This window comes from Ornithodoros turicata, chromosome 10 (assembly GCF_037126465.1).
Source record: "Ornithodoros turicata isolate Travis chromosome 10, ASM3712646v1, whole genome shotgun sequence".
Classification (NCBI taxonomy): Eukaryota; Metazoa; Arthropoda; class Arachnida; order Ixodida; family Argasidae; genus Ornithodoros; species Ornithodoros turicata.
Window position 1 is genome coordinate 12,293,378 of NC_088210.1, and position 19,389 is coordinate 12,312,766.

At 44.3% G+C, this 19,389-nt stretch overlaps 1 protein-coding gene across 3 annotated transcripts in view; it reads left to right on the plus strand.

Annotated features, from left to right (window-relative positions):
- Positions 1-19,389, plus strand: part of LOC135370367 (nitric oxide synthase-like protein) — a 346,321-nt gene that overhangs the window by 296,487 nt on the left and 30,445 nt on the right. For 2 of the 3 annotated variants that reach the window (XM_064604101.1, XM_064604103.1), the window contains exons 6-15: positions 942-1,083; positions 1,184-1,323; positions 3,173-3,347; positions 5,637-5,738; positions 5,816-6,010; positions 10,878-10,966; positions 13,682-13,826; positions 13,920-14,024; positions 15,096-15,163; positions 18,079-18,090. In XM_064604101.1, the coding sequence (XP_064460171.1) occupies positions 942-1,083; positions 1,184-1,323; positions 3,173-3,347; positions 5,637-5,738; positions 5,816-6,010; positions 10,878-10,966; positions 13,682-13,826; positions 13,920-14,024; positions 15,096-15,163; positions 18,079-18,090 (1,173 nt within the window). The remainder of the gene's footprint in view (positions 1-941; positions 1,084-1,183; positions 1,324-3,172; positions 3,348-5,636; positions 5,739-5,815; positions 6,011-10,877; positions 10,967-13,681; positions 13,827-13,919; positions 14,025-15,095; positions 15,164-18,078; positions 18,091-19,389) is intronic. The other variant, XM_064604102.1, reaches the window with a different exon arrangement.

Consider the following 19,389-nt stretch of genomic DNA (forward strand, 5'->3'; position numbering starts at 1 on the left):
AGAAACCACACAAAAGCCTAGAAGGGTAGAAATTTCATCGGACCCAGGACCTGACCTAGATGTCAGGCCCTGGGTGCCTGAGCTGCCAACAAGCATCTCTAAGTCGCGCAAGCTTTTGTGTGTTAGGGGAACTGCCTCAGGACGAGAGCCGGCGATATTTTGAACATAAACTGTGCTTCTTCACCTGGCCCAGTAGAAGAATTAGAACATCATTAATATTTCTTTACGGGATAACACTAAAAAAAAAAAAAAAAAAACAGAATTGTACTCATATGAGTATAACAGCCAGGGTTCAAACGGGGTATCATTTATCGACAGAAAGAAAAATTGGTAGTACAAGAGTTGCACTCAAACCAGCTCAACTGTTATGACATAATTATATATACTGTTTGAGGAAATTTGGCTGTCGGCGTCCAAGCCGAAGTGACATCCATTGCAACTTCACCCGCTAGGGCTGCCTAGCGGCAAGTATGCGGCATGCTGCTATGTTACACATGAGGTTTGGCTGCACGTGCTGCAGGATAAGATTGCAGATATTTTCGACTACCTTGCGTTCTTTTGACGCTCCGGAAATCTCCGACACACACTGCTATCGTCCTTGGCCGGGTTTGAACCTGCGATCTTGAGTTCAGCAAGTCAACACGTTACCAAGTGAGCTACCGAGGCCTTCCCTGTTTTTTTTTTGTGTTTTTTTTCGCTCAAAAGAAAGAAACTGCCGAGGCCGGCGTTGTACCCTCGCATGCCAATTGCGGCCTTGGTCGATAAGTGGAGAGAGGTCTGGAGGAAGGGAGGCTCCCGCTATCCCGCTAGGCTCCCTATCGTTCTACCCGCATGGGTAGAAAATTCTACCTTTTCTCTTCGAATGTACGATAAATTGCTTGTGAAATATATCTGGGCAATGTCTCTCACACACGATGAGTTTGAAACGTTGCCATGTGCAGGTCCGCTATCACAATCTTTCCCCCTCGAACGGACGGTCAGCACGACTACAAGGTGTGGAATTCGCAGATCATCCAATACGCTGGCCACAAGCAACCTGACGGGTCCATCATTGGAGATCCAGCTAGCGTTGAATTCACAGAGGTATGAAACTCGTCTAGGTGTCCTTATTTTGAAATGATCGCAATAAATAACTTAGATCGAGGACCGAGGCCTCATTGCACCTTCCTATGCCTGTATTTAGATATGCAAGAAGTTGGGTTGGAAACCAAAAGGTACGCGGTTCGAGCTTCTGCCGTTGGTTTTGTCGGCGAACGGAGAAGATCCGGAAATGTTCGAGCTGCCGGATGATTTAGTACTAAGGGTGAAGATCACTCATCCGAGGTAAGTAATCGTCAGGGATGGGCAGTACTTTGCGTATTCGGTACTTAAGTACTTAATACGGTAATTACTCAAAGTAATTTTTGGAGGACTTTTTCTTGACTTCTAGTAGTTCTGCTGAGTAATACTTTCTACTATACCTGGAGTACATTTTGCTGTACTTTCAGCAGAAGTACTTCAAGTACGTTACACGTAAGGTTTGTCTGCCTACAAGAGCTCAAAGGCGTGCGTAAAAAACATGTTGTGCTTGAGGGTACTTAATAAGTACTCCAAGTACATTTCTCACTACTTTATACTTTACCCAACGTATTTAGCCCCTGTACGACTTTTTAGTGTACCTAGAGTACGTATTAATGCAAGTACTTAATACTTTACTTAGTGCTTTAGTACTTTTCATGTTTACACATTAATGCAAGTACTTGGTACTTTACTGAGTACTTTAGTATTTTTCACGTTACTTTGCCCATCACCGGTAATCGTAATGCTGTAGAAGCCACAATATTCGTGACTGACCTAACAGTGCCACGCTAGTGTTTGCATTGTGCTAAAGATTCCTAGATGAAATGCTATACTTTACACGATCTGTCGTACTTTTTGATTTGCAAGCTTGACGAATGCTATTACGGAACCATATGTAACAACATACAGGGTGTTTCACCTAACTTGATAAAAAATTCTAACTGGCGACATACTCGCCGGAGGATTGTGGCATTCTTGGCAATTACCTCCTGGAAACTTTTGCCGCCATTCAGGAAGGCTTTGGACAATTTTTAATTGCGGTAATTTTATTTTTGTCAATTGTACTTTGAAAATTGCCAAGCGAATCTCACTTTTTTTTTTACAGAAATATGAAGTCATCCACGGATAACTGCAGACCCAACAAAATACTATGCACAGTATCGCAACAGAAATAGTCGAAAAAAAAAGTAAAAATTACGCTTTAGCCCCGCCTGCTCGATTGTCGCAAAGAAGAGCGTACTGGAGACGCGGGGAGAGGAGGAAGTGTTCCCGGCTCTTGTTTTACCTTTCTTTCCCCCGCTCTGACCTTGATGCTGGGGCAACCGTCTTATAACGAAGAAAACGAAACAACCGTCTTATCACAAAGACGGCAAAACAAATGAAGGCGCGGACACTTCCTCCTCTAGACGCACATTTCGAGCGCGCTTCTTTGCGAAAATCAAGCATGCGGGGCTAAAGCGTGATTTTTACAAATTTTCGACTATTTCTGTTGCAATACTGTGCATAGTTTTTGGTTGGGTCTGCAGTTATCCGTGGTGGACTTCATATCTCTGTAAAAAAAAGTGACGTTCGCTTGGAAATTTCCAAAGTTCAATTGACACAAATAAATTTCCCGCAATTAAAAATTGTCCAAAGGCTTCCTCAACGGCGGCAAAATTTTCCAGAAGGTAATTGCCGAAAGTCCCACAACAATCCTCCGGCAAGCACCGTCGCCAGTTAGAATTCTTTATCACTTTAGGTGAAACACCCTGAAACATCCTGCACTCTTAAAAATGAACTTCACCGCATAGCACGCTCCTAGCCAACCATAATCTCGAATGATATCGTTATCTTCCCTGATTTGCTGAAAACGGGAGGCGTACGCCTTTTTGTGACAATTATGAACAACATAAGTGTCACAAAAAAGGCGTACGCCTCCCGTTTTCAACAAATCAGGGAAGATAACGATATCATTCGAGATTATGGTTGGCTGGGAGCGTGCTATGCGGTGAAGTTCATTTTTAAGAGTGTGTGTGACGGCGACACTGTGCGCGTTTTCTTGCATAACATGATCCGTGCTCATTGTTGTATTCGAGTTGAAGTGGCACTAACCAACTTGTGCGTTCTACCGCAGCTGTAAACGAATCGACGATATGCAGTTGGAGTGGTACGCAGTACCCGCCGTGTCCAGCATGATGCTGGACGTCGGTGGCATCGAGTTCACCGCCGCTCCTTTCAACGGCTGGTACATGGTCACGGAAATTGCGGCCCGCGACTTCTGTGACGTACAAAGGTACAACCTGGCTGAGGTGAGACGGGGCGACAATTCATCGCAGCGCACCCTGACGCACTCCAGAAACAGAGGAGGAAACTTATTTATATCAAAGACACTACCAGCTCCTAAAAAACGTCACAAAAGTGGAAGAAGCCACAAATACTATAAACACACAAAGACAAACAAACAAACAAGACAAACAAAAGAAGCCAAAGAAATGTCACTTTTTTCTTTATGCTTTCTTCTGCCTCTTTTTTGTTTCTTTGTTTGTTTTTTCTCGTTTTTCTGACTCTACTGTTCCGTCCACAAACGCATTTTGGAGTAGCCGGTCCCGACTGGGTCGGGTCGGGACTAACCTCTCCATATTTTCCTTTCATATTACACTCTACCCCTCCACTAGACCACTCTAGTGCACGTCTCAGCTACAGTGCACCTCCGTCCCATCAGTGTCGTTCATCCTGCCTATGCCTCACTTTGAACTCGTCAACTCTCTTCTCCCCCATTTCTTTTTCTCTCTCTCTCTCTTTTTTTTTTGCCATGGTCGCGACGATGCCCTCTTGAGTGCGGCCAACAATGGCATGCTACTTCGACATCCCCCCCTTCCATATTCATTAAATCAATAAATCAATGAAACAAAAATAACTGAAATACATACGGCTAACTTATTTAAAAAATGCAGGCGGGTGACAACCATCTGCGGCTCGACTTCTTGGAAGCGTCTCAAGGGCGCGAATATGAAATTAAATTAAATTTAGATAAAATAGACAGAACAGAGCGCGCGCGCGCGCACACATACAAGCAAGCGAACAAACACGCAAACAAACATATAATACGCAAGATTCTGGAATGTGGGGATGCATCCCATTGCTGACGGGATGATTTGGTTTACATGCAGATTTACATGATTTGCATGCTCTCAGCCGAACTGGCATTCATGTTTATGGAACCTGTGCGTCTTCATGTTATTTTTGTTCATTCTTTTTTTTTTTTTCATTTCCATTTTGCGACAGAACCGTGCATAACACGATCAAGGCTGACCAGCATTCAGAATGATGTCGCGTTGTCTCGTGATTTGCTGAGGACGATGGGGCGTACTCCAACCTTGTAGCACTTTGCTTGTGTGCGAAGTGTTACAGAAGGGGGCGTACGCTTCCCATTTGCGACGACCAGAAGATATCGCTCTTAGTGCTGGTGGGGCACGATCGTGCGATGTGGCGAGGTTCTTCTTTTAAATTGTAACTGCTGTTAGATGGGAACTAAAGTGCAGAAATTTATCTCGGTAGAAATAGTGACATGACACCGTTCACCGCTCAGTGAAAATATTTTCGAGAATTTCAAGAATTTATTTCTATAGGCCCATGAGGGAGTGTGCGTCTACATCATAGAGCGCAGCACTGAAAGAAAAAACAAAAAAAGAACGCGGATAAAACGTAAAAACAAACGTAACTTAGAACCGAAGAAGAACAAACATAAAGAGGGTGCCATCATCATCATTCTTTAAAATTTTATGTGACATTGATCTTGCGTTGTGACTCCCAATAGGCCGCTCCATGAAGCAGGGTTTCCGGTAATGTTAAAGGGGCTATGAACTCTACGAAGCTAACCCGCTCCAAACGCCAATATTAAGTTGGCTGTGACTCCTTTTGTATAGATGAATCTGATAGGTCCGTATCTTCACCACATATAGCACGCTGCTAGCCAACCATCATCCCGAATGACAATGTTCTCGTCCCTGATTTGTTGATAACGGGAGGCGGAGCCTATTATGTAACCATTATGTACGGCATTATGACTACAAAATAGGCTCCGCCTCCCGTTTTCAACAAATCAGGGACGAGGACGTTATCATTCGGGATGATGGTTGGCTACGAGCGTGCTATGTGGTGAAGTTCATTTTTGAGAGTGTAGAGCAGAACGTTATGTGTACTTCCGCGTCGGCGTCTTATTGGGTGCTACAATTCTTCAGATGACGTAACAATGGGTAGATGTATTTCGATGGCGGAACGTCTACTCGCCCGTACCCGAAAAAAAGTGCCTTTTTGGTATTTACGCTGCACACGTTATGAAGGGGAAATATTGAACACGTAATTGTAAATAGAATTACGAAGCGTAGAAAAACAATATTACCCATATTACACCCGTAACTAAATACCTGCAGATAGGAGTTCTTACCTCCTTTAAGTGCATGCTTTCTCGTTGCTCCTTTATTATATCGCCCCTGGCAATGAGACTCCTCATTCATCGTCATTCAAATAAAGTTGTTGCTGCTGTTTCATTACTGCTTTAAATACTTGTCACATGAAAAACCTGTGCACTTAACTAGGAAGTGGCCAACCGCCTCGGCTTGGACACAAGATCCAACACTAACCTATGGAGGGATCGTGCTGCTATCGAGCTCTCGCTGGCAGTCATGCACAGCTATCAAGTGAGTATGCGATCGACACACCTCATTAGGAATTGAATACGTAGTGCAGTGGACTGTATATACTGTGCGCTTTGCAGAAAGCGAATGTGACCATTGTGGACCATCACACGGCTTCCGACCAGTTCATGAAGCACATGGAGAACGAGAACAGACTCCGAGGCGGCTGCCCCGCCGATTGGGTCTGGATCGTTCCTCCTCTGAGTGGAAGTCTCACGCCGGTCTTCCACCAGGAAATGCTGTACTACCATCTGAAGCCAAACTACGAATACCAGGTGCGTGCGGCGCCTTTTCGGTAACCCATGCATATATGCCGCTGATTTGAAAATTTCTGTCCGAACTCCCGAGAAAAGGAAAAAGACGAAGGAGAAGCGAAACAGCAAATCTGTGACATGCTTCCTTATGATGGAAAGATTCAATAAGCGCAACATCTTAGCTCAATAACGGTTGGATATTGGCAATACTGGGCCTAGATCGGTTGAGTAATATACATCTTGGCACAATATTCGTCGGATATTGGCGATGCTCGTAAAATATTGGTCGATTAATGTACATATTGGCCCAATATTGGTTGGACATTGGCGATACTGGCCAAATATTGGTCGAGTAAATACATCTTGGTACAGTAAATACATCAAATACATTGTTTCAAAGGTATGTTAAGAGAATTGCATTATGGCTTTTCAACTGGTTGACATCATGTTCCTGATCTCTGATCTGCTGAACTCCCTTTATCGTGCCGTTTTCGTCGAGCGTTTCTCATCGACGTCAGCGATGGAAAATTCACCTGACACGGTTATCCTTCGAAATAGGATTAGCAAAGTTTCACAAAATCTATGTTGCTCTTTCTTCGTTCCTTTTGTTGTTTTTATTAGGACAGCACTGGAACAAAGGTTGGAGCACGTAAACAAAACAGTGCTAACAAACAGCAGTGAAAAGAAAAGAGAGGTTGCGAACTGACGTTGGCTTTTGTCCTCAGAGATCGAACTAAAGTAGCCATAGCAACGAGAACAGAACGTCATTATACACTTGAACAACAGGATTTCACCACTTAAGAGGAGCCACTATAATGCAAAAGCTTCTCTAGCGGAATGAACCTGCTGTTCCCTTCACCTCAGCACAAAAGGAACGATATTCACCCGATGCGATGCAAGGAGATATCATTCTAGATAAGGAAGACCTCTGCACTCTGTCAATTTACGTCACGCCTCTCGTTCAGCTGTGGCTGTTCACGATAAATAGACGTTACGTCACAGAATTAGCGAAGCAGAGAAAAACTGGTCTATTGAAAATGTATTGAAGCCAGATCAGGTTCATGACGTTTTTGAAAGAGTGCAGATGCCTATAGAAGGTGTTGCATATGCCGACCATAATGATTCTCTTATCGCTTTCGATTTGAGGAGCGAGCTCGCGTACGTTTCCTTTTTTTTTTTCTTTTTTGATATCGATTACGATAAATGCGAAGTTTACTCAGAAGCCTATACGACTCACATTTTCGAACAAACGAAGACAGTGAACGATGTAATTTTAAGGGCCGGCTACGGGCTCGTTCGGCTGCCCGGGAGGCGCCCCCTCATTCGCTGCCACCAACGCCACCTGTGTCGGCAAGGATAAGTTCTTTCTAGCATTTATTTCAGTGTTTCCCGCAGCTATGTCATCAGGCATTGTACACATTCACTGAAGCAGGTGAAATACAACACAGAATTCACGCGGTGACGTGTGAAATCGCCAACATCGTCATCTACGCATGTAGAATATGCTGGAAAACTTTTCCTCTGCCCTCCGCCAGGGAAGAGAACTGGCGCCACTGTCGCCGTACCAAACACTAGCCGAACGTCCCAACAGCAAGGAAGTAGGGATGTGGTGATGTTCTGTTTGAAGTTTTCGTGGTGAGCCTGTGATGAGGAGGAGTGGTGAAACGTTTCGTCAGTGTCTCGTGGTGGTCACGCCGTCTATTCTCTCGTCTACAGTGTTAAATCCAGGGAACGCCTTTAAATTAGATGGTGGTGGTGGTGGTCATGGTGGCGGTGGTGGTGAAAAGGCTCGCCGTTGTCGGCCTTACAGAGTTGGGCAAACTCTTAAAACAGAACTTCACCGCATAGCACGCTCTTAGCCAAGCATCATCACGAATGACATGGTTCTCGCTCCTGACCTGTTGAAAACGGAAGGCGTAACGGCTTTTTGTGACACATACATGCAGGTACGCTAATTGTCACAAAAAGACGTATGCTCTACGCTTTCCACGAATCAGGAATGTCACAAATCAGGAGGTATCATTGTACGGAGTGGTCGGCCTTCACCGTGCTTTGTGGTGACGTTCTGTTTTAAGAATCAAGGGTAACGGCCTCATTTTCGTTATCGTCTCCATTTTCGTTACTGAAGTATTTCCCTCTCCGGTTTCTGTTTCTGCTACCAGTTTTTCAATTTCGTTTTCTTTCCGTTACTGTTTCTGTTAATGGAACGCGTGTTATGGTTCTGCGAGCAGGCAACCCTGCACGCTCTTTAGAGTACACAACGCGTACATCCCATAAAAGTAATTTATATTCCGCGAGATTCGTAATACATCTTCCAAGATTAAAAAAAAAATCAGCAGAAACATCTCTTCATCCTGGAAAGTGCCTTGGCTTAAATTCTGAATCCAGCGACTTTAGACGGACGTAACCAGACCTCCATCCAGGGTCGCAGCACAGTGGGACGCCGTCTGGGGAAGGCAATACGAGCATGCCACGGCAAAATAATAACAATCATAACAAGAAAGAATCGCCTGCAAGGGTTCTCGTGTTATGTCGTGGAGTCTCGTCCAGACATCTCTTTTTCGTGGATCACATATGCCCTTGCGTATAGTATTCAGAGCATGCACTGTAGGGAACACGGTTGTTTAAAATCAGCACGCCGTGGTTTATATCCGGTTGCCGAGATATAACATCCAGCAAGGATTTAAGCTTCCTCATGAAACATCCTCCACAGATATATATCCTCCATACAAAAACGCATTCGGGCGAGTGGACGCACCGCCGTCCAGATACCTCTTATCCATCGTTACGTCATCTGAAGAATTGTAGCACCCAATCAGACACCAACGCGGAGGTACACATAACGTTCTGCTTTACCCCCTTCAAGATGATGGTGGTGGTGGTGGTGGTGGTGGTGGTGAAAGGGCTTGCCGTTGTCGGCCTCACGTATGTGGGCAACGTCACGACTGACGCCCTGGGGGAATGTGCGTCCTGGGCCGAATTCTAAGGGAACTGTGCCGACATATGTCTGAGAGCGTCTGAGGAAAACCCAGGAAAAACCCCAGACAGCACAGCCGGCACCGGGATTCGAACCCGGCTACCTCTTCAAGATGAACTTCACTACATGGCACGCTCCTGGCCAACGATCATCCCGAATGACAACGTTCTCGTCTGTGATTTGTTTTAAACGGGAGGCGTAGCCCATTTTGTAGCCGTGCATAATAGATACATAATAGGCTCCGCCTCTCGTTATCAACAAATCATGGGCGAGAACGTTGTCATTCGGGAAGATGGTTGGCTAAGAGCGCGCTATGTGCTGGAGATACGCACCTATCAAATTCACATATACAAAAGGTGCCACTGGCAACACTTTGAAATCGCCGTTTGGAGCCGACACAGTCAGCGGGTTCATTTGGTACAGTTCATAGCTCCTTTAAGATGCTGTTGTCCTTGATTAAACTTCAGTTGAGAGTCTGCAGTTGTCCTGTTTAGTGCTACCCTGTCCTTGTCTTCTTTGCTGCTATTCGTCATCATGCATTAGCTCAAACGGCCAATACCGAGCGAAGCCCAACGCCACCTACATACAAAAGGCCTGCCTTTCTGCCTCCTCTCACTCCTTCGTACGTAGGGATTTATAAAGCCAGGATGGCAGCCAATCGCTGCACACGATTTTGAAACACATGCCTTCGGTACCTATACCAGTGGGCGCCCGTATGCGCCTCACGGCGGTTCGTTTCTATAGCTACGGCCGCCAAAAGGACGGTCGTGATTGGCGGACTCTTAACTGTGACGTCACGTCGCTTAAGGCGATCAGGCCTTGTCTCTACACTCTAAATATTGAGTTCCGCCGCATGGCGCGGTGTGCGCGACTATTGCTGCGAATGATAGAGTTATCACTTCCGATTCGAAGAAAGAGGGGGGGGGGGCTTTTTATGGCAATTATGGCAATGGCTTGAGACGAGTTAACACTCCCAGATGCTGTCTCTTCTCTAGATCTGCAAGATTTACTTTGAAGTCTACACTCTTAAAAATGAGGGGGGGGGGTCGAGGTAGCTTGCCGTTGTTGGCCGCACTCAAGTGGGCATCGTCACGACTATAACCAAAAAAAAGGAAAAGAAGGTGGGAGAGGGGAGTTGAGGACTTTAAAGTGAAAAATGAACTTCACCGCATAGCACGCTCCTAACCAACCATCATCTCGAATGATGTCGTTATCTGCCCTGATTTGTTAAAAACGGGAGGCGTACGCCTTTTTTGTGACAATTATGAGCAGCATAAGTGTCACAAAAAGGCGTACGCCTCCAGTTTTAAAAAAATCAGGACAGATAGCGATATCATTTGAGATGGTGGTTGGCTAGGAGCGTGCTATGGTGCGAAGTTCATTTTTAAGAGTGTGTAGGAGATCCAGGGCATTCCTCTTCATTGCCCACACTACCAACCTTCCCGAAGCGCACTCTCCGGGTCTCTTAATCAGCTGGACTCTTGCTTACTCTCTCTATCAAAATAGCCTGGTACCTGGCGAAATTCGGTCAACCAACCAGCCCTCAAAGCTCTTTTGACCTTTCTGGACACCGTAGGACTTCGATCCTTATTGTGAAGGGGCTGATTATTTTATCCCATACATCACCATCAGCAGTGGGCGACCAAACTCCCCATTCATCACATCATAATAAAGTTGTTTGTTTATGGCAGTTATCATATATCCAAATTGCAACAAAAAGGCGTACGCCCCTTTCATCTCTCCGAATCAAAAGCGATAACCTTATCAATGGTTGGTGCACGCGGTGAAGTTCTGTTTTTAGAGTGTAGGTGATGCTGGTGAAGCCCAATGTCTGTTGAACAATTCTTTGTAGACAAAGAGATAGAGAGAGAGAGAGAAAAGAAGAGTGACATGTTCCCGATTGTATTGCAGACTCCGGCCTGGAAAACTCACGTATGGCAGAAAAAGGTGGATGACCAGCGTCGGTATTCCCGGAAATTTAGATTCAAAGACGTCGCAAGGTGAACATTTCTCTTTGTTACCGGGACTTGTTTGCTTCCAGAGGGAAACATGGCGTTGGAATGCTGGCTTACACCCTTAAAAATGAACTTCACCGCATAGCACGCTCTTAGCCAGTCATCATCTTGTATGATATCGTTATCTGCCCTGATTTCTTGAAAACGGGAGGCGTACGCCTTTTTTATGACGCTTATGCTGTTCATAACTGTCACAAAAAGGGCGTACGCCTCACGTTTTCAACAAATCAGAACAGATAACGATATCATTCGAGATGAGGGATGGGTAGGCGCGTGCTGTGCGGTGAAGTTCGTTTCGAAGAGTGTAGGAGAACGGTCGTGTATCGTTTCGGATATCGTGGGAACGAAAAGCAAGTGAATGTGGTTAGCAGTCGTGTACCGTGGTTGCCTGCATGTTTTTAACAGTGCATAATTAATTGATTAGATTAGACTAATTAGGTAAATTTTGAATTACTGGTTTCGGGGCCGAGGTGAGTCTCTTTTGTAAACATGTCTTTTGTGAAAAATAGACACGATTTATTTATTGTTTTCTTAAACCGTCATGTACTTTAGTTGGGACACCATGTACATTTCAACAATTATCACGTTCTATAACGAAATATCAATTACCAGGGCATAGTAAACTCGCGTCGTGTGCATTATGAAGCAAATTAGCATGTTTGAGTTTTTCCTTAAGTAAAATCCGGTGCAAAAACTCTCGAAGAAGAGGCTACAGTTAGGGTTTGAGTTTTTGCAAAGTTGAATAGTGCACGGACTTGTGTTCGAGGTACTGGTTTGATAAAGAGAATGTACCTCACAACTTGCGAAAAACAAACAAAAAACAAAACAAAAAAAGCGTAATAAAAGCAGGATGGTATTATTACTAAAATAAGGGTCAACGGCAATCGATTAGTGTTCCCATGGAATTCAGGCATATTCGTTGAAATTTAACCCAGAAAAATTGATTTTCTTAAAAGTAATTTTTAAAAATTCAAAAAGGGGTCTCCTATGAGAGCATCATTGGGGGTCATATTCAAAGAGAAGGCTGGAGTTTTGCATCTCTTGGGAAAATCATACCCGTGAAAAAAAAAAAAAAGAAAGAAAAGAAGTAGGAGACCTGAAGCGTCAATCACATAGCGCAGCAGCCACAAAGGCACTTCAGACATGACAGATGCGCCGTTTCAGAACTCTAATCCCACGGGTCGGAGAAAACAGGTCATTTCTGGGATTTGCGCTGTGAACAATCATTTGACACTTTCCACTTTAAACATTTACGTTGTGTTGTTGTACCCAGAGTCACTAAATAAGCTTCGCTTCAGAGTATGGACACTGAGGTTTGTTTCCGCCTTGCACCGTCCCAGTTGAGGATCAAAGACGGCTAAAATGAGTTTGATTTTGAGTTTGAATGGACCTTTTCCATATTCGCGTCGCCCCTGGCGGCGGAATGTCGAACGTCGTGTCTTTCCCCCCAATAATGGTGACGCTTTATGAACTGGCACGTACGTTGCGTGGGAAAGTAGCAAGCGAAGATTAGAAGAAGAATGTGGAAAGAGTGAAAGCGCATTGTACACATTACCAGACCTCAAACGTCCGCGTAACCTTGAAACCGATTATCTCCCGACAATGAACGTGACAGTCGCCCGCAGGTGGGTTCATGGCGATGTTTTCCGCTCAAAAATGGCGGACTCAAGGGCTGGGCATGCGCATACGCGTTGTCGGAAATAGTCCATTGATGGTTAAAATAGTGCTCGCTGTGGGATAGAGAAGCGTGTATGATTGTTGCGCGATAATCCATGTATTGTCCACGAGAGCGTCCCGAGAATGTCAGAGTGAGCCCAAGGACGTCAACATTGTTGAGCTGCTTGCAAGAGAAAGCAACATTTCACCCGCGCACGATAGATGGCATCGTGCGCGAAAGTGCGCATGCGCGTGGCTACCGTGGCGCGGAAACAAGATGGCGCATGCTCGCTCTTCGAACTCAGTGTCGATACTCTGAAACGAAGCTCATTTCGTGACTCTAGTTGTTCCCAAGCTCGGGCTTTCGTCGTCATGCATCTTGTCCCCCAGACTGCCTGCGTGTACGCTATTTTATCTGTTACGGGAACGACATGCGCAGAAACCATCTATGACGCGTTGGAACTCTGCAGTCGAGGCTGTTCCAGTACTGTAATTAACGAGGGCGTTAATTAATGCGAAATTTTAAGGAAGTAGATGTTTGCAGCTGTCTTTCATGTGTGCTCCAGATTGGGGAATCTGATATCTGATAGCCTTCTTTTTTTTTTCTTTTTTTTGCGTTACATCAGCGCATTTTAATTCCCTCTCACTCTCTTTTTCTCTTTCGGTTTCTGTTTTACCTATCATACATATGCGGTGTATCGATATTTGTCGGAACATGCCGACAAATGCCATACAAATATTGAGGGACATGTTTAATGGGGCAACATTTCTATAATCCTCAGCAGCCTACGAGAACCAAAGTAGAGCAGCTCTGATGGGCCTAATTAACCGATTTTATAACTCGACAGGAATATTGCGAAGCTATCAGTTCATATTTCATAGATGAGACTTCGAGTACTTCGTTCATGACCCTCTATGCAATAATTATTTCTCATACATGCATTCTGTCATCGTCAACGTTCCACGAATTTTTCACCAATGTAACTTGTGCGGGTGATGCGCATTCTATTTTTCCTTCAAATCAGTCATTGTACTCTCTTGCAGTGCCGTGAAATTTACGTCCGCTATGTATGGCAAAGCTCTGGCAAAACGGGTCAAGGCTAAGATTCTGTACGCAACTGAAACCGGCAAGTCAGAAACCTATGCAAAGGTGCTCTGCGACATCTTCCTGCACGCCTTCAACGCAACGGTACGGGCTTTTCGTTGTCTTTCACAGTGGCCTCGCCAACCCTAATGCGTGTCTGACGATTTGGCGTTTCTTTTTTTTTTCTTCTTCTCGCAGGTGGAATGCATGGAAGAATACGATTTTGTGCACCTCGAGTTCGAACCTATACTTCTGGTCGTGTCCAGCACGTTCGGCAATGGTGAACCTCCAGAGAACGGAGAGGTAAGCGCATCGTACTCGGGAAGAGACAGCCTTGACATAAAGCTCCGAGATGGGGGTTCTGTCTAAAGACCATTGCACTAGAAGACAGTAAGCAATTTTAGAGAATCGGAAGCGCTCCCCCCCCCCCCCCCCCCGGAAGCGGACCCGGAATTTGGCTCCCAATGCGTCTTGCGTACGGAACCGCAACGCAGTCCCAACTAAGGTGTTATTCAAATATGTCACGTGCTTCGTGCTGTGACATTGTTACGTCACTAAATAGCGAACAGATTAGCGACACTGAGTCCGTCATCTTGGGCCCGGCGCTGCTGCTTCGCCTACACTCTAAAAACAGAACTTCACCGCATGGTAAACTGTACACCAACCGTTGCCACGAATGATACACTCTTAAAAATGAGCTTCACCATTAGCACGCTGTACGCCAACCATTGCGAAGAATGATAGAGTTATCGCTCCTGATTCGAAGAGAGAGGTGGGCGTACGCCTTTTTGTGACAATTAACATCTCTGCACAATTGTCACAAAAAGGCGTACGCCTCCTGTTTCAGCAAATCAGGAGAGAAAGCGATGTCAGTCAGGATGATATTTGGCTAGGAGCGTGCTATGCAGTGAAGTTCATTTTTAACAGTGGATGTATTTACCGTCGTCATCTTTATCTTCACTCAAGTCGTTAGCCGCCAACTGAGGCAAGCACGATCTTCGTCGCCAGTGCTTCCGATTCTCTAAAACTCACTATACTGCCACAACTCCACAGGGCTTGTGGCGTAGATTTACGTTCCAGTTAAAGTTTGAGTCAACGAGTTCGAGTTAAAGTTAACGTTGGAGCATTAAAAAAAAATGGGGCAAGCCTTGTCAAGCCACACTTAGTGGCTTTTTGTCACTGTTCCAAATCACTAGTTGTGGTTAAATAAAACGTATCGTCATTATTAGTTAAATTGTGTACATCTAGAACGTCCCTCGGCGTACTGCTGCAGACCATATTGAGCTTAGGTTTTAGTAATAATTATCATGAGGTGTTCTCTCTCACTTCTCTGAACATCCGCAATGAATGAATCAACAGAGTGATATCTGACAGGTCTTTGCACGAAACCTTCAGTCCATGAAAAGCTCCACTTTGTATGGACCGGATGGCTCTACACCCAGGTAGGATACTTGATTGTTCAGTCCGCATTTCTTTTTTCCGCCTAATCCATGTGTGGGAGTCATTTTTTCGAAGCGCTTTTTTATATCGCTTTTTATGCTGGTTGCGTTCGCCCTGAAACAATTTTTTTTTTCGACGATGCTTCTCACTGCAACGCATCCTTTGCTGTGACCTATACTTTGAATGAGAAATATAGGCATTGTCCACTGAGAGCGCATCTCTAAAAGGGCGCTGCATCATGCATCTTTTTCTCTTCTTTTTTGTTTTTGTTTTTTCTATTTCGTGCATGTGATTTTGTGCAAAAGTGCCATATCCCGGCCTCAAGATTGTGCAGACTCTAAACCTAAACGCACACTCCATAATAAGCAGAAGATTCTGATTTTCGAAGGAGAGTCCTGGTCATGCCCATAGTCAGAGCGATGAGAGTCGCCTAAAGACACATCACACTTAAAAATGAACTTCACCGCATAGCACGCTCCTAACAAACCATGATCTCAAATGATATCGTTATCTGCTCTGATTTGTTGAAAACGGGAGGCGTACGCCTTTTTTGTGACAATTATGAAGAGCATAAGTGTCACGAAAAAAGGCGTACGCCACCCGATTTCAACGAATCAGGGCAGATAACGATATCATTCGAGATCATGGTTGGCTAGGAGAGTGCTATGCAGTGAAGTTCATTTTTAAGAGTGCAGTTTCGTTTTGCTTCTTCTTATTTAACCATGTTCATACTGTTACCCTGGTGGCATGTCGTGCATCATAGTCACAACTAATAAGCCTATCGATTAGTCCACTAGGATAATAGATAGTTTTAGAAATAGTGAACACAAGCGCTTTGGGGACCGAAAGAACTAATTGCTGTCGCTGCACATGCCCAGAACCCAAACAGTGCTTTGCGCAACGCGCGGTGGTGACTCCTTCTTGGGTGGTGCCCTGTCGATCAAAACCAGTATTGGACATTTTTTTTTTTTTTTTTTTGCTCTGTACCGACCCGATGCTATACACGCTTAAAAATGAACTTCACCGCATAGCACGCTCCCAGCCAATCATCACCTCGAATTATATCGTTATCAGCCCTGATTTGTAGAAAACGGGAGGCGTACTCCTTTCTGTGACACTTATGCTCTTCAGAATTGCCACGAAAAAGGCGCACGCCTCCAGTTTTCGACAAATCAGGGCAGGTAACGATATCATTCATAATTGTGGTTGGCTAGGAGCGTTGCTATGCGATCAAGTTCATTTCTAAAAGTATACCATCATTATGTTTTATACCAGATCCTATACAGCGGTACTGGATTGAAATTACACTTGCACTTCTGATATTAGCCGCACATTAATACCGAAGGCTGTATATTGGCGCGTACCGCTCTCAATATGCGAATATTTAACGGAAGATTGGCTGCTGGCGCATAAGTGGTTAAGGGATGGATTCGGAATTTATAACTGAGAGACAATATGAAATAACTTGTGCTAAGGTATAGAGGTAAGGCAAGGTAATGTGCAAATCAATTTTTCCTTGAGGTTGCTGTGGAGACGATATGCTATACTGAGTTCCTACCAAAGGTTAACAAAGGTTAAGGTTAACCAATGTTAAGGTTAACAAAGGTTAATTAACTTGAACATTGTAGGAAACACATAATGAAAATCCGATGGAAGATAAGCTACAACACTAAAGAAGTAGAGTTGTATCAACATTCAGCTCTAACATGGTGTTCTCAAACTACTTGCAAGTACAATACCGGCTTTAATGCGCATGCGTGACAATGTGTTTGTCGCATGTTCCTATGTATGCATGCGCACGCTTGCATGCGCGTTTGGACTCTTCTGTGTTCTCCAAGTAGGCATATTCGAATATTCGAAAGTATTTCGACAATCAGAAATCAACGGTATACCATTAATCCTACGCTCTTAAAACGAAGCCGCACTAGTTAACATGCTCAAGCCGAACAACTACACATCACTCATGATTTGATGATAAGCCAGTGCGTACGCCTTTGAGTGACAATTCATACACATGTAAAGTGTCACGAAAACGTACACTCTTAAAAATGAACTTCACCCCATATAGCACGCTCCTGGCCAACCATCATCCCGAATGACAACGTTCCCGCTCCTGATTTGTTGAAAACGGGAGGCGGAGCCTATTCTGTGCCGTGCATAATGTGCACGAAATAGGCTCCGCCTTTCGTTTTCAGCAAATCTAGGGCGAGAACGTTGTCATTCGGGGTGATGGCTGGCTAGGAGCGTGCTATGTGGTGAAGTTCATTTTTAAGAGAGTACTTTTCGAGAAAGCGAGACAGAAAACGATTAATTCGGAATGATGATTAATTAAAGGGTGCGTCATGTGCAGAAGATCTCTTTCCTTCATCCTTTTGTGACACTTTACACAACTATATACGAATTGTCATATAAAAGTGTACGTCTAGCGCTCTCCTAAGGCAGTCTTCTGCTTAGTAGTTTGTCGTGGTCGTGTTATGCGACGAAAGTTCTATTCTTAGAACGCAAAAAAAAAAAAAAAAATACATTGGTCCTGTACCTGCATAGTTCTAGATCGTAACTTCTAAGCGAAAGTTTCATAAAAGAAGTAATTAACTTGAATTAAAACGTGCAATTTATTCAATGTTTAATCACGGCCATCATACGTAAGACTTAGACTAAAAAAAAACAATATTTCATTTCATTTAATCTCGATTAATCTAATAAGATTAAAGTGCTTAATCTTCAGAAAGGAGATACACGAATATTCGAATGTGGCTACTTCTGCAAGCATGTCGATGTGCATTAATACTTCGCTGCACCTGCATGGCGTAGAATTTTTCACGTATCACTTTCTTCTTCCTTTGTCTTATAATTTTCCTCTTTTTCTTCAGACTTGGATAGTTTGGTAGTTGACTCTGTGGTGTCTGTTCTGTTTCAGATCTTACGTTAGGTAAGAGAACCATTTTATGTTTGTTTCTTTATTGTTTCTTTATTGAGCACCGTGTACTCTGTGTGGACTGCGGCTGGAGCCTTCGTGCACAATCATCAAGCGTCCACCAGCCCGATAGGGTGGGTCCCAAATGTCTGACGTGCATTCAGAAAATGAAAATTACTGGTTCATTTTTCTCCACATTTTATCTCTAAAAAATTCACTTATCAACTGATTCGTTTATGGAACCGCGGAAATTATCTGACGCATCGTCGAAACCAGGTTGATATAAGAGGCGAAATTTCAGTCGAGAAAATTAAGCGATGCTTGAGCATTTATTTGAGGTATTTTCTTTTACCCACACTCTTAAAAATGAACTTCACCGCATAGCACGCTCCTAGCCAACCATAATCTCGAGTGATATTGTTAATTATCTGCCCTGATTTGTTGAAAACGGGAGGCGTACACCTTTTTTGTGACTCTTATGCTGTTCATAATTGTCACAAAAAGGCGTACGCCTACCGTTTTCAACAAATCAGGGCAGATAACGATATCATTCGAGATTATGGTTGGCTAGGAGCGTGCTATGCGGTGAAGTTCATTTTTAAGAGTGCAGGTTCGGGAGAGAACCTTCCAACACTTCCAGCACGCTCTGCGCCAACCATTGCCACGAATGATACGGTTAACGCTTCTGATTGGAAAAGAGGGGGGCGTACGCCTTTTCGTGGCAATTTTCATATATCCAAATTGCCACAAAAAGGCGTACGCCGCCCTCTCTCTTCGAATCAGAAGGGAAAACCCTATCATTCGTGGCAATGGCTGGCGCAGAGTGTGCTATGCGGTGAAGCTCTGTATTTAGAGTGTGAGCTCACTTTTGGCCGCATTACTACACTCTAAAAACAGAACTTCACCGCATAGCACGGTGCGCGCCAACCATTGCCACGAATGATAGGGTTAGCGCTGCTGATTTGAGGAAAGAGGAGGGCCCTTTACTGGCAATTATCATATATCCAAATTGACACAAAAAGGCGTACTCCCACCACTTTCCTCGAATCAGAAGCGATAACCCTATGATTCGTGGCAATGGTTAGCGCACAGCGTGTCTTGCAGTGAAGTTCTGTTTTTAGAGTGTACACTCTTAGAAGTGAACTTCACCGCATAGCACGCACCTAGCTAACCATCATCTCGAACGATATCGTTGTACCTGCCCTGATTTGCTGAAAACGGGAGGTGAAGGCCTTTTTTGTGACACTTATGTTGTTCAGAACTGTCACCAAAAAGACGACACATTGGCGCACATTGGCACAAAGGCGTAGTACG